The sequence below is a fragment of the Bos grunniens genome, chromosome X, assembly GCF_055505025.1.
Source record: "Bos grunniens cultivar Pamir isolate PY7600 chromosome X, Bosgru_T2T1.0, whole genome shotgun sequence".
Taxonomy (NCBI): Eukaryota; Metazoa; Chordata; class Mammalia; order Artiodactyla; family Bovidae; genus Bos; species Bos grunniens.
This window is the reverse complement of record NC_141194.1, coordinates 14,368,069-14,384,650: the sequence shown is the minus strand read 5'-3', so window position 1 is coordinate 14,384,650 and position 16,582 is coordinate 14,368,069. Positions and strand designations below refer to the sequence as shown.

Sequence of the window (16,582 nt, the reverse complement as noted above, 5' to 3'; positions counted from 1 at the left end):
TCTGTTTTGGAATAGCTTTATTGAGATAAAATTCACATACCATACAAATCTCACTTATTTACAGTGTATAATTCAATGACTTTTAGTAAATTCAGAGTTGAGCTACCATTATCACAATCAATTTTAGAAAATTTTTATCACCTCCAAAAGGAGCCCTGTACCCACTAGCCATCACCCCTCCAACCCACTTGCCCACCCCAGTCCTGGGAAACCATTAATCTCCTGTCTCTGTAGATTTACCTATTCTGGACATTTCATATAAATGAAATCATACAATATGTGGTTTTTCCTGTCTGGCTTCTTTTACTTAGTATAGTGTTTCCAAGGTTCATGCAGGTTGTAGCATGTATCAGTACTTCATTCCTTGTCATGGCTGAATATCATTCCAGTGTATGGATACACCACATTGTATTTATCCATTCATCTGTTGATGGACATTTGGATTGTTTCCATTTCTTGGCTATTATAAATAGTGCTGCTATGAACAACTGTGTACAAGGTTTTGTGTGGACATGTTTTCATTTATCCTGGGTATATACCTAGGAGTGGAACTGTTGGGTCATATGGTAACTTGATTTAACCTTTTGAGGAACTGTCAGACTGTTTTTCAAGGTGGCTATACCATTTTACATTCCCACCAGCAATGTATGAGGGTTCCAATTTCTCCACACTTATTATTATCTGTCTTTTTTGATTGAGGCCATCCTGATTTGTATGAAGTAGTATCCTTCATTGTGGTTTTGATTTGCATTTCTCTAATGACTAATGATGTTAAATATCTTTTCATGTGTTTACTGTGTTTGTACACCTTCTTTGAAGAAACGTCTATTCAGACTCTGCCCATTTTTGAAATTAGGTTGTTTTTTAAAATATTGAGTTGTAAGAGTTCCTTATATATTCTAGATACCTCACCAGATAAATGATTTGCAAATATTTTCTTCTATTTCATAAGTTGTCTTTTCACTCTCTTGAAGGAGTCCTTTGAAACACATTTTATTGATGAAGTCCAGCTTATTTTTTCTCTTTTGTTATTTGTGCTATAGGTGTCATATCTGAGAAACCATTGCCAAATCCAGATCATGAAGATTTATTTTTGCTTTTTTCCCCAAGAATTTTATAGTTTTACCTTTTAAATTTAGATCTTTGATCAATTTTGAGTTAATTTTTATATATGGTATGAGGTAGGGGTCTGATTTAATTCTTTGCATGTGAATATCCAAATGTCCCAGCACACTTGTTGAAAAAACTATTCTTCCCCAATTGAATGATCTTGAACCTTTACCAAGAATCAACTGACCAGAGGGTGAGGGTTTATATTTCTGGACACTCTCTCTCTCTCTCTCTCTCTCTATATATATATATATATATTTTTTTTTTTTTTGCCATGTCACTTGTGGGATCTTAGTTTCATTGCACCCATAGCAATGAAAGAACAGAGTCCTAACCACTGGACCACCAGGAAATTTCCTGGACATTAAATTCTATTCCATTGGTCTATATGTCTATTGTTATTCTAGTACACATTGTTTTGATTACGGTAGCTTTGTAGTAAGTTTTCAAATTGTAACACATAAGTCTTCCAACTTTGTTCTCCTTCAAGATCATTTTGGCTACTCTGAGTCCCTTGAGTTTCCATAATATTGTGGGGATCAACTTGTCAATTTCTGCAAAGAAGTCAGCTGAGATTTCTTATTGGAAATTTCTCAATACTTCAGAGTTTAATAAACAATGAGATTTGTAAAACATTTATCTATTATTTGTTTATAACAGCATTTGAATTTCTTACTTCATTTAATTAATGACAGAATGTATAAAAAATAAAACTTTTATTGAGGGACACCTGAAGCCCAACAGAATCTTGCTATTAAAAATATAAACTATGTTTGTAGTACTATTTCTTTTGTGGGGGAAACTTCCAGTTAAAGTATATGGGCTTCCCCTGGCTCAGTGGTAAGGAATCTGCCTACCAATGCAGGAGCCGTACAAGACGTGGGTTCAATCCTTGGGTCTGGAAGATTCCCTGGAGGAGGGCATGGCAACCCACTCCAGCATTCTCACTTGGGAAATCCCAGGACAGAGGAGCCTAGTAGGCTACAGTCCATAGGGTCACAAAGAGTTAGACACGACTGAAGCAACTTAGCATGCACACATACACACACACACACACACACACACACACACACACACAGTGACTTGTTTCAATGAAATTTTCTACTCTCAAATCAGATCAATTACCACCTGATGGGAGATGGAAGGAAGGGTGGTACATGAACTGCCCCACGGCACAAACCCATGTCAGTTTCTATACGTGGAAACATAGTGATCGCTTAGTATAGTAGTGTTAAAGGGTATAGTCTTAACAGTGAAAGTACTTGGTTTCAAATCCTAGCAGGGTAACCTTGGGTAGGTTAATGTAAACGCCATAAACCTCAGTTTCCTCATCTACAAATGGGGATACTATCCACTTTGTTGCCTTCCGAAAAATAAATGTATTAATATAAGTAAAATACTTGGCAATTTGCCCAGCCATAGTAAGTGCTATGAACATAAAAAAGTGACAAGCTTCAGTTACTTTGAGTCAATCTAGATAAACAGTATAGCTGAAACCATAGGCCACAAGTCTGTATGACACTTGAGAAACTTGGAGTGAAGATTTGGTGACACAGTTCTGTAAGAAAGTGTTTTAGCTCCATCCTTTGTTTAGAAAGATAAAGAAAGTTGGAGAACATTTACACATGTTATCACAAAATTTAAGTTCTCCCCCTCACCCCATTTACTTAGTTGGTCTTCTTATCCTTAAAGACAAAGTGAGGGCCTGAAACCGGTTGACAAATCTGGTCCCCTGCCTGTTTTTGTAATAAAGTTTTCCTGGAACACAGTCACACCCATTCATTTACATATCATCTATACTACTTCTGCACTACAATGGCAGAGTTGCATGGTGAGTAGTCAGAAATCCAATGACTCATAGAGCCTCAAATATTTACTATCTGGCCCTTTACAGAAAAAGTTTGCCAACCCCCTGTTCCAAAACATGAAGAAATCCTTATTAAGTTGTCCACCTTTGCTTCCTCCAATGGCACTATGCAGGAAGTTGACATCTTCCCATCTTCCCCAAACCACCAAGTGAGTGTCTAGCAACGTAAAAAGGAGGCAACACTCAAATGTAAAATAAACCAAAGTTTTCAAAATGCCAGAAGGGGGGGAAAAGCTTTATAAATACAAAAAAATTATCAACATCAGTAAATAACAGGATTTGCCCTGCTTTACAATAATTTCTGTCCCTTAAACTGATTCCAACTTCAAAGACCCATTATCCTTCATTTGAATTCAAACGAGTTCTTTACAAAGAAGGAATGACCGCAGAGCTGCTTGCTGTTCAAACAAGAGGGACCACAGTGCTCACGATGGGGATGGCCTGGCAATCACATCAGTCAGTGCAAAATCTGCATTTTATTAAAGACATTTGGGAAGGTCCATTCAAAAATACATTGTGCTCAGTAAAAATTAACCATTTCATGCTGATAATTAAGGTTACCACGGAATAGATATTTGTATAGTATTTACAGCAACAATAGAAATTTTACAGAAGTTTAGAATGGAATACATGCCAGAAAAAACTTGATAAGATGTACCAACACATGATACAAAGAGTTATATAAACACTTTACAAATGGTACATAATTAGCTTGTGAGGAATTTAAATATTCAACACTTTAAATTCAGCTTGGATTCAAAAATTAAAAAGGTTAACACCACGTCACACCCTTGCCACAGTACAAAGTATGGAATTACACTTTTTATTATGGATTATAAAGTCTGTGCAATTAAGAATTTCAACTGATTCTTCATCTACCACAAATTTAGATGTTACATCACTCTGGCTTATCCCTATTTTTGTTTTCAGGCACAAGCAGGGTTTTCAAAGTCTCCCTGCCCTGTGTCTTCCCAGATACCCACTTCAAACTTCCTAGAGATTGAAGAAGCTCAGAATAGTCTTCTAAATATATACAGAATAACTACCTGAATTCAAAATGGCACAAAGCAATTCTTGGAGATAGGAATTAGGGGCAACTATTTTGTTCGGTTTGTTTCTGTTGATCAATCCACATTTACGTGAGAATTTACTTCTTACAATCACAGCATTACCCCTCCAGCCCGACTCAATCAGTGACCAAGGAGGAAACAAGGAGAGGGAAATGAACTGAGTTGACTATAATCAATTGTATATTAATACTTCTAGTGAAAACAGATTTTATACAAGCTTTACTTTCCATTTTGGAAAATCTAAGCTGTAGAGAACTTAAAAGTTCTCCAGAAGGAAAAGCATCTTTTTTTTTTTTTTTTTCCCTTGAAACTGAATGTGTTATAATTGGAGCTTTTGACAACTCTGGCAATAAATACTTTAATCCCCAAACGGGGACAAAAGTCAAGGCATCTACCTTTTCTATTCCTGGGTTTTGTCTGATTAGCCCTGAAGCAGAGCACTGGGACAAACTTGTCTATGCCTGAAATGAATCACATCAGGCTTTTGGGAATGTAAAATCCCAAACCAAAGGAAGTCCTGAGGAATTCTTAGCAGTCTGTCAAAATGGAGGGGATGGAGGAACAGATAAGGCCTCTTTCTCCCTGATACTCTGTGCTGGAAGAGTAGCGAACAAGGCAACTTCTAATCTGCATACAACATGGAGACCGATTTTTAAGATTCCAAAGGAAGATCAAAATACAACCCAAGGATCAAATGGGGTTCAGAGAGCTTAACCTTGTGGGTAATGAAGGGCCTTAGAAGAGATACCAGTTTTACTGCTGTAGTTCTCTGGCCCTAGAAATCCAACGTGTAGACTATTACAAATTTTTTCTGGCAAAATAAAAGACAAACCTCCCTCAAACTTGGGAGTAAACAGTTAGTGAATGAAAGTACAAGGCAGGTCGTGATTATATTTAATACCCTATAGGAAATACATAGAAAGGTGGATCAATGCCTGGAGTGGAGAAAGGTAGAGTCAGGACCAGGCCAAATGCTGATGTATTAACAAAGCACTGTGGGAAATGAATATTCATGTAGTAACTGACTTGGCACAAAATTCTATGACTGTTTATAGTACATTCAGTTAAAAAAGAAGAAATAGAATAGAATAGGGCAGCAGGCCCACAGTTTTCTAGCCACTTTACTACTATCACATTGTGTGTATACAGAAAGACGTCGGACTCATCCTGTCATGAATTCACTTTCTTGCATTTACTAGTGGTTTCTAAGACAGTATTTTTTACCCAGCTGAATCAGACCTCAAGATATTCTGCATCTCAGCTGGTCAAGACGCAAAAGGAAGAAATCAGAACCACTTACAAGTTTTTATTTTGTAAGTTGGCCCTTCAAGTCTCTAAGAGAACGTTCTTGTGAGATTCTGACCCTGGGATTAGCGACAGGACATTTAACAACATTTGTACTGTCGTTTCTGCAGCCTCTTTTAAAGAAACCATTTTTTTAAACTGCAAATTAGTTTTCTCTGCCTACACACTTTATTAGTGATGAACTGAAGGAGGCAAGGAAATATTTCATTATTTTCTGACTTGGTTCAGTGTATCATACCACATTCCCAGGTCACAAAAGTACGAGTCTGTGGATCTTAGTGCTCGCATGGAGCTCAATGTCCTATTATAATGCAGGAGGTAACAAACTTCTAGATATAAAAGCAGTGCTCTCCAGAAAAAAATGTTCTGACCGGGAGAGAATATGCAGATTTCTGAGTCCCAGCTGAGCTCTAGGAATAAGTTGCAATGAGCCATTGCCCTTGCTAAAAGTTGAATCACCACCAGGACCTAGGTGAACAGAAATGGACAGAGCCTTCTACATACTTGAAAAGTAATCCTCTGGCCTTGAAAAAAAGTTGCACACTTATGAGTCATTCTCATACATAGCTACAAGAAAATAAATGGCTTTTTTCCTTATTTACTCTAAAAACTAGTTTAAGAAGTGAGGGTACTATGACGTTAACTAAGAGGTGCAGGGAGGGGAAAATGGGATAGCATTTCGTAGCAAAGCCCACTAATTTTCAGGATAGGAACATGCTAAACTGGCTAACTTTACACCACAAGGTACTTTATAATACATGACGTGACTAGAAACTAACCAGCATAAATCTGAGCTTAGAATTAAAGTACAACTGCATATGGTGAATCTTAAAGTATGTTTTAAAACAGATTTAACCAAAGCATACGGCACAAATACTCCTATTACAGCCACATCATGACCACCAACTAAGAGTTTTTTGCTTCTAATTGGTCTGTCATACGCCAATGTTTGTAAAGAGTTATTAGATGACTTGAATAGAAAACAAAGACATTTTCTTGTGGGAGACACAGCTAAAGCCACGTATGCCTTTGAGCAGTTGGTAAAAATCATGCCAATCTGCCAGGCTGCTGCTTGCTTCTTAAATATAAGCTTCATGGCTCTATGAAAGAGTTTCTAAGGATGCTGACCTAGAATTTAAGTTCTCAAACACCTATGAAGTGACTCTGATCTCTTCCCAAAAGATGCACCTTTTAGCAGGCCCAAGATAATGGAAACGAACAATAGGATTCCAGGGATTTGAGAATGGTGGTAGAAGACTCTTTAAGAGAATGCGACGCTGAAGAATTCATACCTGTAGTCTTGTAGCCTGCAGAGAACCAGGGCTGAGCCAAGTTCTGCGGGCGGGTGGGCTTGGAATTCAGGAGAGCAGGGTTTCTCAACCTCAGCGCTACTGACATTTGGGGTTGAATCATTCTCTGTCTTTGTGGGAGGGGGGAGGTGTTCCTGTGCACACAAGATGTTTACAGCATCCCTGGCTTCTACCTACTGGGTTCCAGTAGCATACCACCACCCCAGTTGTGACAATCAAATATGTCTCTGGCCATTGCCAAATGTCCCCAGGAGGCAAAACTGGCCCTGGTTGAGAACTGCTGCTGTAGAGACAACTCACTTGAGCTCCTCAAGATGCAGCACTTGTTGTCTTGGGCTCTGGAGAGGCTAAACCTCTGACTGAGGCCAAAAAAGGTTCAGTAAAAGTTCATTCAGAACTTCTGAGAAGAATAACGAGGATGGCAGTAAAGCAAAGGTAGAAAAACAGCGAAGCAGTTTCTTTGCAAAAGATTAGTGACACTTTCATAAAATAAAGCAATTCATAAGCCTTCATTTGACCTTTTAATCCTTTAGGAAGTTAGGGCAGATAATAGAACATGGATGCCATAAACCTCCCTTCCTAAAGAAAATGCAGACTTTTGAGACTTTTAAGTCCTTAATCTCATCACAGATAGCAATCTTTGTGAGGCCAATAATTCATCAACAGGAGGAAAATGAGTTAAAAGCTAAGAGAGGGCCCATTAGATTTGAGAGAAAGCTTTATAATTCCCCTCTGCAAGCAGGAAGAGAATCATGCATGCTAGAAATGTGGATTGGAGTTCACTTACAGCTTACTAAGGTCAATGAAAGTCAGAATGGACAAAAGCTGAGAAGAGGATAAAAGAGCTACCTCAAAAACACTAGTTGAAAACATTGTAGATATTTTCTGGCTCAAATCTGGGAATGTACGAAAAGTATGTATTGACTCTTCATCAGTTAGGTTTACTTTACTCTAGGTAGAAGGCAATTATTCTAGCCCTTCTTTGAAGAACCATCAGAATATAAATGTTCTGCAAACATCTGAGATCCCAGTGTTAGCAAGGATGAAAACATGGGAAACCAGCCCCTAGGTGACAACGAACCTCAAATGCCACAGCATGGCAATGTGACTGCGCAGTTTCTAAGCGCACAGCACAGTGAGAAGTCTTTCCAGAGGAAAAAATGGAGTTTCTGGTTTGCAAGGGGGAATATAAGGTACAGATTGAGTTTAAAAAAGAAGAGTTACACACCCTTTTAGTCATTAGTATCCAGGCAAAAACTGCTAAGGGTCCACGTCACTATATAACTGAGCAGCTGCCTGGAAAAAGCCAGAATTCAGAGCTACTCAGACAGCACTGAACTGGTGAAAGCAGTCAGATATAAAAAGAATCGAAGAGCATGCAAACTATTGGTTAGAATCAAACTGTTTCAATGATAGTACCCAGTTGAGTTTCATTTTAGTGCCTATTACACTTATTAAAATTAAATTAAAAGCACCTTAAAATGACCTCTATATATAATCAATACACATCATTATAGTAGTTATATAAAATGCAATATGCACACAGTTTAAGCTTCAAAGTAACTAAGACCTTTTTCTTTATAATCTTCATAATCATCAAAGCTATGATTCTTAACATCTTAGGGGAGGGGGAACAGTAACTCAGCACATTTCGATTATAGCTGACTTGATTCAGGGGCTGATACTCTCACAATCCTGGGCCAAGTAATAAATACTGAGAATATCTCTTTGAGGGGTGGGAGGGGATCTTTAAAAATATTATTGCTAAGAGACTACTTCCGAAAATCTAATACATTTGATGAATGACAGTGTTGAGGGGATTTCTGTCAAGGATGGCCCAGGGACATGGGGCTATGCCCCTTTTGGCCAAAGGCCTTGATGATACTTGGAAATAACATGGGAGTTGAAGGCGATCAAAGGAGGGAAAGATAAGTCCTGTTCTGGCCACATGTGTGCATGTGTCTACTCATGTACATGATAACCTTGTTATAAATGGACCATCCCAGGAAGACGAGTACAGCCATTTTCTCTACATCTGGAATTGCTTCAGGAGCCTTCTAAATATATTGGAAAGAGCAATAACAACAACAAAAAAAAACCATTTAGAAACCGAAGTGCCACACAGGTATCTCCCATCCTACCAGCTGCAAGTCTCCAGTACAGCACGCGGGATTCAGGAGCATAGAGCTGGTATGCAAGATCTGCAGATTGATACCTCTAACAACGTCACAACTAGGAATGTTCACTGGCAAATCTTTGGTCTACGCTCTACACTAATGGAAGTAGAAGAGTACATTTTCTCTACAAAGTCCCATGAGTAACCCTGGATCTATTCTCCCCTCAGGCGCAAGGAACGTCCCTGGACATGAACAGGAGCCAAGTGTGTGAGGACGGAGATAGGCCTGCTAGAGTTCTTACTGGCCTAGCCAACTTTCTTCCCCTGCAGGTTTGGGAGGAGCTGCTGCATCTTGTCTGCTACCAAGGATCGTGTCTAAAAGCTGCTGCTGGGGTCTCAAAGTTGAGCAAGCTTCCTACCATTACACTCCCGTGCAGCCACAATTTCAACTCCCTTGATTAGAAGTATAATACTCACTTCATATCACAAATGTATAAAAATATGGCAGATAGTGTCATAACGATACTTCCTTAAATGATTATATTTATAAAACAGACAGATATTTATCATATATATATTTATATATAGAATAAAATACTCCTGATGCAATATATAAATGTTACTGTTTAGTTTTTATAGAAACTACTGTAGCTGTCCCACTGCTTCACAATGTTCCAAACAGCTCAAAGTAACTTTACATTTAACAGAAAAGGAATGATTATAACAGTACAATATTAATTAATTATAAATAAATGTTACAAACCCTATCAAATATGGAAGTTTAGAAAACAATTTAAGACATACAGTTAGGTCATCCGCTAACCCTTCAAAGGGATACTCTTGGATTACAACAAACCCCACATTTAGTCTAGGTGGAAACAAATCTGTGGTAAGGATATCAGTCAACACCTATTTTTCTATCACTTACAGTGCCAGAACACACCCTGGCTTTCCCAAGTTCAACGGCGATTGCACTAAAGCTGGAACGTAACGGGGAGAACCTGGCAAGAATGTCTTCTTCCTCAATGGCACGCTATGCATTCTCACACAAGACTCGTGGGGACTGGTGATCCCTAAGGAACTCCTGTGGCTCTAAGATCCCTGACTAGCATTTGTGGCCGTGGGGAGCCAGCTGGCCCCACACATACAATATTGCACACACCTTCATAAAGCTGAAAATACTGGCTTACCACTCTGGCCCCGCCCATTCCCCCACCCACCCCACCCACCCCTCCCCTTCTAACTGGATTGTCCCTGTCCCCTCCCACCCCCGCCCCACTTCTCCAGCACACATTACAAGGCTGTCTCTTTTAAATCATTCAGATTTGGCATTCTGGACCGATTTGTTCTGTTATAAGGGTGCCCATTTGGCCCACTCTTGGCACCCAGCTGTTCAGAGTAGGAAGGCCCCTCTGTGGCACTCCGGGTCACAGAGGACACGTGCCAACCAGGGTCCATCTGACCTGGCAGCTGGAGGGCTGGCCTGCCCTTTGGTGTTGGCTCCTGCCGGATGTTACTGCTCCCGCCAGAGGCCTGGCTCAGAGGGTGAATCCGAATTTCTGAGAAGGAATTTTTGGCTTGTTGAGTTGTTAAGGGCTGGAAGCGGGGGTCTGAGGAAGCCGGGTGATTTGAGGCTGAAGAGAGATGTAACAGCTTGCGCAGTGATTTTAATGGCTGGCTCTGAAAGAAAAGATGAGGGTGCATGTAGGGTTTAAGTTAGAGTAGACCTGAAAGGTGGGAGGAAATGGAGTGCAGATCTGAGACGACTGTGTGGAGTTAGGGAGGGTGCGTGTGGGGGAAGAGGGGCCAGTCCAGACTTATCTGTGCTTTTGTTCTTCTTCAGAAAAGATGGAAGTTATTTTTCTTTAACAAAAAAGCTTAGAAATGTAGAAGAAATCTAGAGCTGGTGTGGTGAGTGATCCAAGGCTTAGGCACCTTGTATCTGGCTGCACCCCATCTTTATGGGAGGAAGGGGGGAATCTCCTGCACCAACCAGCAAGAAGAAGGGAAAGAAGGGATGTGCCTCTCCCTTTGCAGAAGACTTCCTTCCCAACAGCTCCACAGAAAGCTGCTGCTTAGGTTTCACCTGCAAAAAGTCAGCCATTTGACCATATCTAGCTGCAAGAGTCACTGAAAAAATGTAATGTTTCAATAGGCAGCAACATACTCTGCTAAAAATTGTGTATCCCCTTTTCTTCTTATCTCCTCGATTTTCCCTTTCCCTTGGCATTGCAAAATCCCAATGGTCCCTTTCTGCACTCTAACTTTTTTTGGTTTTCATTATGTTTTGAGGGGGAGGTAAGATATGGGCACTAAAAATGCCAAGCACAGAGAAACGAGCACAAGCCCTGTAGACTCTAAAACACAGTTCACTCATAGGAGGGTTTTGATTCCTAACAGCCTGTCTGTTGTGTGCTTGGGGCTGAGGCCCCAGGGGCTGCTGCACTGGGAGGGGGACTTCAAGGCAGGAGGAAGGGTCCTCCTCTCCTTTTTGTTAGACTTGACAAGGTCACCACCAGAAGAGGCATGGGAAAGCACCCTGACATTCATGGCCCTCACCGCAGAACCTGACAAACGGGCCACAAGCATCTCTGGCTGTCACTCCTCAAAGGCCTTAAGCCAAGCAGAAGGTTGATAATCTCAAAACACACTAAAGATTCGAGGGAAGATGGCACTGAAATCCACGGGCTACTGCCTGAACACTGACTCAAGGAGAAGTCACTCTTGGGGAAGTGTCCTCCCCATGGCCATTCCGGAGTCTGTCTAGAAATGTTCTGTGGTGCCCATGGTAGGTGGCACCCACCCCCCCGCCCCAGCCTATACACATTATAAGCAGAAAATATGAATGGTTGGGCAAATATGATTGAAACTTAGGGATCTCTTGTCAGCAGCTCTAAGTAACAGCTTATAGTTAGAGAAAGTAAACAACAAACTTATAAAAACAGAACCTCTTCCTCCAAATTACAGACATCCATGGTCATTTATAGACACACGTAACCTTATGGCCTCTAAAGCTCACAGTTCAGAGGAATAAGAGATTTAGAAAATATTGAATACAATCGAAAACAAGTTAGATTATGTTATTATGCAATACCAAAGATATACAATATTTTAAAATTTCCAATCAAAATAGTTTGCTTCAAGGAGATAAGACCTCAGTTACAGGAAAAATTTATGGATTCAGTATCTGGCTTGTATGGCAGGGAAATTATGGCATACAAACCATATGCAGGGAAATGTGACTACACATACTGTCTAATATGTGGTTCCTAATGTGAACGTTTGCCAGTTTTCTATCAAAACTAGTACAGATTTCAGAAGCTTAAATAGTCTTCCAAGAAAGTGTATTATATCTGTCTTTCAAGGTGCTTGCACTACATCCTCTTACCCTCCCTCACATTTTATGGCACGCTTCACTGTTATCATGAATTATTTTTATCTGTGGATTTTCTCTCTCTCTCCTAGGCTGCAGAGTGTTTCTGGGCTGGAGATGTATCTTATTCAGTTCTCCCCTCCCCTCAGGTGAAAACTAATGGAAGCTCCCCTTTTTCCCCCATTAGGACACTGAAGCAAGACTCATCTGGACTCCTAAGATGCATCTGGCTATCACTGAGGGTATGTTCTGGGGAGACTCTCAGCCTTGCTGTAACACTGAAAGGCTAAATTTCTCAACCCTGCCCTCTCTTCAGGACAGACCAGTCACTGCAGAGTCTGAGAGTCTAAGAGTGATGCAGGCACCACTCACTTGGGTCTGTAGATCAGAGATCTTCTCAGGACGCCACTCCTTGGGTCTGCTGCTCGGGGTGCTAGCAGAGTGAATGGCTTTCTGTAATGTCAGAAGATCAGGGCCATCAGAATTGGGCACCTAGAGCAGAATACGGACAAGGATTCAATAAGCACACGGGTAAGCCTCATTAGGATATGCAGCCATACCCCAGAAGAGAACGAAAGCAAATCCGACCAAACCAAAACTCAATCCCCTCCCCTCCAAAGAAAAGACTTGATAAAAAAAGAAATCAAAACTTTCCCAATGTTCACAATGCAAGTGATGCTAGTTAAAGTCTGCTGCCCTCTTAATAATTTTCCCTGCGGTAGGAAAAATTGGCAGATGTCATGCAGCTTTGTTAAACCTCAACCCTTCAAGCATTCCCATGCTGTTAGTTTTAGACGCTGTAAGAGAGAGCAGTTAAATTGGGCTGTACCAGGAATTGCTGTCGTATCCTCATTCCATATTGCAGTTAGGTTATGAACCAGTTCAATAAAACAAAAATGTGTTTCTGCTGGGAAAATGATCCAAACACTGTGTTTGGTGGTGCTAAAGAAGTCTAGCAGGCTTTCAAGGATAGCAAAGTGAGAAAGTATGGTTTGAATCATATTCCCTAGACACTGCCCAGGAAACCTGGGTCTAGCATTATGCACTATGAAAATGCTGGATTTGTGCCACAAATTCCAGATAAATGCAATTGGTCCACTCACCGACTTTGGTGAACACAGGAGAGTAACGCCAAATGTCAAGCAAAAGCCCTGGCCTTCAACTAAGTGACCAGCAAAAGCTAGAGCCAGGCAAGGAAAGAGCAAATCACCAACTAACAGAAGCTGTTTTTTCATGGAGCCTGCAAGCTCACTCAATTTGGTCAATTTTACTTGGTTTCAAAGAAACAAACTGCCAACCAAGTGTTAACAAACTTTGTGAGCCAAACGAAAAGACATTTGTTAATTGTAAATGTTAATCGAATTCTTTACGGGAAATAAGGGATTTCATGAATACTGTCTGCCAACAACTGGCTAATTAGACAACCCAAACTAGCCTTTCACTAGTTGGTTTGTTTAATAGCCCTTTATGCTTCAACCTCCTTAACTGATCCAGAAATTCCAGAATGTCAAAGAATTTATATCTCAATGAATTTATGGAACTGGCTCAGGCACTTAACTAGCACAAAGAGAATATGACCCCATGAAAATAAAAGACATGCTGTTGTCATCAGTAAAACAAGTTTACTGGAGCAGTTTTCAGGGCTACCATACGTAAAAATGGGTACCATGGGTGGAGTGACTACAGGAAGCTTTTTCAAAGAAGAACTATGCTTTAAATGATTCTTTGAATTAAAAAGAGGAAAGAGGGATTTCTTGATGCTTGGATTCTCCCCGTTGGTGGAATCTGTCTGCAATATAAGATACAAATAAACTAATTGCCAAGAAAAAAAAAAAAAAAAAAGGTGTTCTTATCGAAAATCCTAGCCCTTGGATGCCCTCAAATTGTTAAGTATTAACAGTCACTGAAAGAATCTCTGTGCTGTGTGTACATGTAGAGAGGCTTTGTGTCATTTCTCACCTGGACATGAAGATGCCAATAATGTAAATTCAAGACATGCAGAAACTTCTATGTATATAAAGAACCTTTGGACAGGATCAATACCTACAGCAGGAACGTCTCTAGAGACTTACACACATATATTCACATTCAGCTTATAAAACATTTAAGGATATATTTACTATCAGAAATATGACTGTTATAAAGAATTATGTTTAAAGGGCTATCGATGAACTTCAATCTTTTCCCAATCGCCAGAAGGGACTTAAGCAACTAAATAATCTCATGTAATCCACAAGCCTATTTAGGAAAAAGAAAAAGATACTGCAAACCTTTTTGAACGTGGTCAACTCTTAAACCAGAAAACATCACTTGGAAGGGGAATGTATCAATATTGTAGGATTCTACTGTTGAGGAAGAAGCCTGGCTCTACACTGTGAGAAGTATTCACACCATGGAAAATAGCTGGCACAATGCAGAATATGCCACAAAAGTAAAGAAAAAGAAAGTTCAATCTTCAAACTGAAGCATGATTACCAGTTGAGATACTAACTAACTAGGGTACAATTACCAAGTTGGCAAAGTCACCATATGCTCTGAGGGCTTATGTAACTGTCTGAATGTGGAACTGAAGCCGGATTTCCCCAGGCGGCTTCCAGATTTGCTTGAGTCAAAGCAGGCACCTTTACAATAGTGAATGATTTTTTGGCATGACTTTACCCTGTTTTGGATATTTCAATTGTCAGAGCACCAGAATGTCTGTGAAGGTTCAGATCATCTTTTACTGGTCTGTCTGAAAACATTCAAGAAAAACAGCCCATAAGGTTTTCCTGTTCCCAAGATAGGGATCCGTGAAGAGTTTAACTTGTGTGGCTAAGGAGGCCACAGGAGAGCCCTCAGATATGTGTATGTATGACTGATTCACTTTGCTATTACAGCAGAAAGTAACACAGCACTGTCAATGAACTATACTCCAATTAGAAAAAAATAATAAAATAGAGAAGCAACAAGGATATTGTATAGCACAGAAAGTTCTAGCCATTATCTTGTAATAACTTTTAATTCAGTATGCTGCTTGCTGCTGCTAAGTCACGCCAGTCGTGTCCAACTCTGTGCAACCCCAGAGACGGCAGCCCAACAGGCTCCTCTGTCCATGGGATTCTCCAGGCAAGAGTACTGGAGTGGGTTGCCATTTCCTTCTCCAATGCATGAAAGTGAAAAGTGAAAGTGAAGTCCCTCAGTTGTGTCCGACTCTTAGCGACCCCATGGACTGTAGCCTACCAGGCTCCTCCATCCATGGGATTCTCCAGGCAAGAGTACTGGAGTGGGTTGCCATTGCCATAAACTGAAAAAATACTGAATCGCTATGCTACACACCTGAAACTAATATAATATTGTAAGTCAATTATATTTCAATTAAAAAAAGAGAGCATTCTCAAGAACAAGCAGCAGGAGGCGCTCCACACCTCCTGGTGGGACCCTGGCAGGGATTGAGCTGGGCCTGCTATCCAGGAGAACCCACCTCCAGCTCTCCAAACTGACTGTGCAACTTCAGGCAGGTCACAACTTGCCTGGGCAGTTCCTATGTCAGCAAAATAAGGGGGTTAAACTAGATTTAAGATCCAGAGACTTCTCTCTGTGCACTGGGTACCAGGTTTCCATTTTGTTCAATCTTGCGCAAAGGCCACAATGCTTTAAGTCCTTCAAAGTTCATTTACCTAGGTTTCCTTTTGCTGAGTTCTAGTGAGCGAAGAAAAGTTGAATTTAATTCTGTTCCAATGCTCATTTGAAGGAGGCAGTTACCACAATATCAAGCTTGGGAGCCTGTGGTCTGCCAGGAAATACTACACTGAGTGCTCTTTGGAAATCTTACTTTAGATATCAAAGTCCTTTAAACATTTTCTTTCCTATTTTAATTAAAAAAATGCAGAGGTATAAACAACTTTTGGTTTGGAAGGCTTAAGTCATTGTGACCTGTGCAGAGATAATTTGCAGTTACTTTACATATCAAAAATGAAAAGTATGAAACCCTGAAACAAGTAAGTTCAAGTGAAGAGTATGTTAGAGAATAGTAAATATCCTATTTACCCTAACCTACACTATTTATACATCTAAAATTCGAACCAGATCCTGAGTAACAGTTGACATGTACACACCTGACTCATGCCATAGTGAGCCACAGGTTTAATGCTGGTCTAAGGCAGACATCAAAAGCTAAATCTGTACACAAAAACACCTTCAATTCCTGTGTCTTGCTACTTCCATTTAATCAACCCCACAATGGCTATGGGCCTGAGGTTAAGAACCAAAACAATCTCTAAATAATAACAGTGGCTAGGAGGAGGTAATCTAAATTTAATATTCATGATGCATAAATATGTTCCACAGATAATAAAAGTTTTATTAGCACTGTACATATTTTAAGCCTCACTACTTCAAATCAGGTCTATTTTGTGCATCTGGTTTAAACAACATGTGTAGTTAATATGTGAC

The 16,582-nt window shown here is 40.1% G+C and overlaps 1 protein-coding gene across 9 annotated transcripts in view; it reads right to left on the bottom strand.

Moving 5' to 3' along the window:
• Window positions 1-9,391: 9,391 nt before the first annotated feature.
• The window catches only part of CDKL5 (cyclin dependent kinase like 5), a 179,463-nt gene continuing 172,272 nt past the window's right edge, over window positions 9,392-16,582 (bottom strand). For 4 of the 9 annotated variants that reach the window (XM_086387349.1, XM_086387348.1, XM_086387352.1 and 1 more), the window contains 3 exons: window positions 13,818-13,940; window positions 12,524-12,643; window positions 10,032-10,458 (listed from right to left, as the gene is read on the bottom strand). In XM_086387349.1, the coding sequence (XP_086243475.1) occupies window positions 10,072-10,458; window positions 12,524-12,643; window positions 13,818-13,940 (630 nt within the window). In that variant the 3' untranslated portion in view covers window positions 10,032-10,071. Of the gene's footprint in view, window positions 10,459-12,523; window positions 12,644-13,817; window positions 13,941-16,582 lie in introns of all 9 variants that reach the window. The other 5 variants (XM_086387354.1, XM_086387353.1, XM_086387356.1 and 2 more) reach the window with 2 other exon arrangements.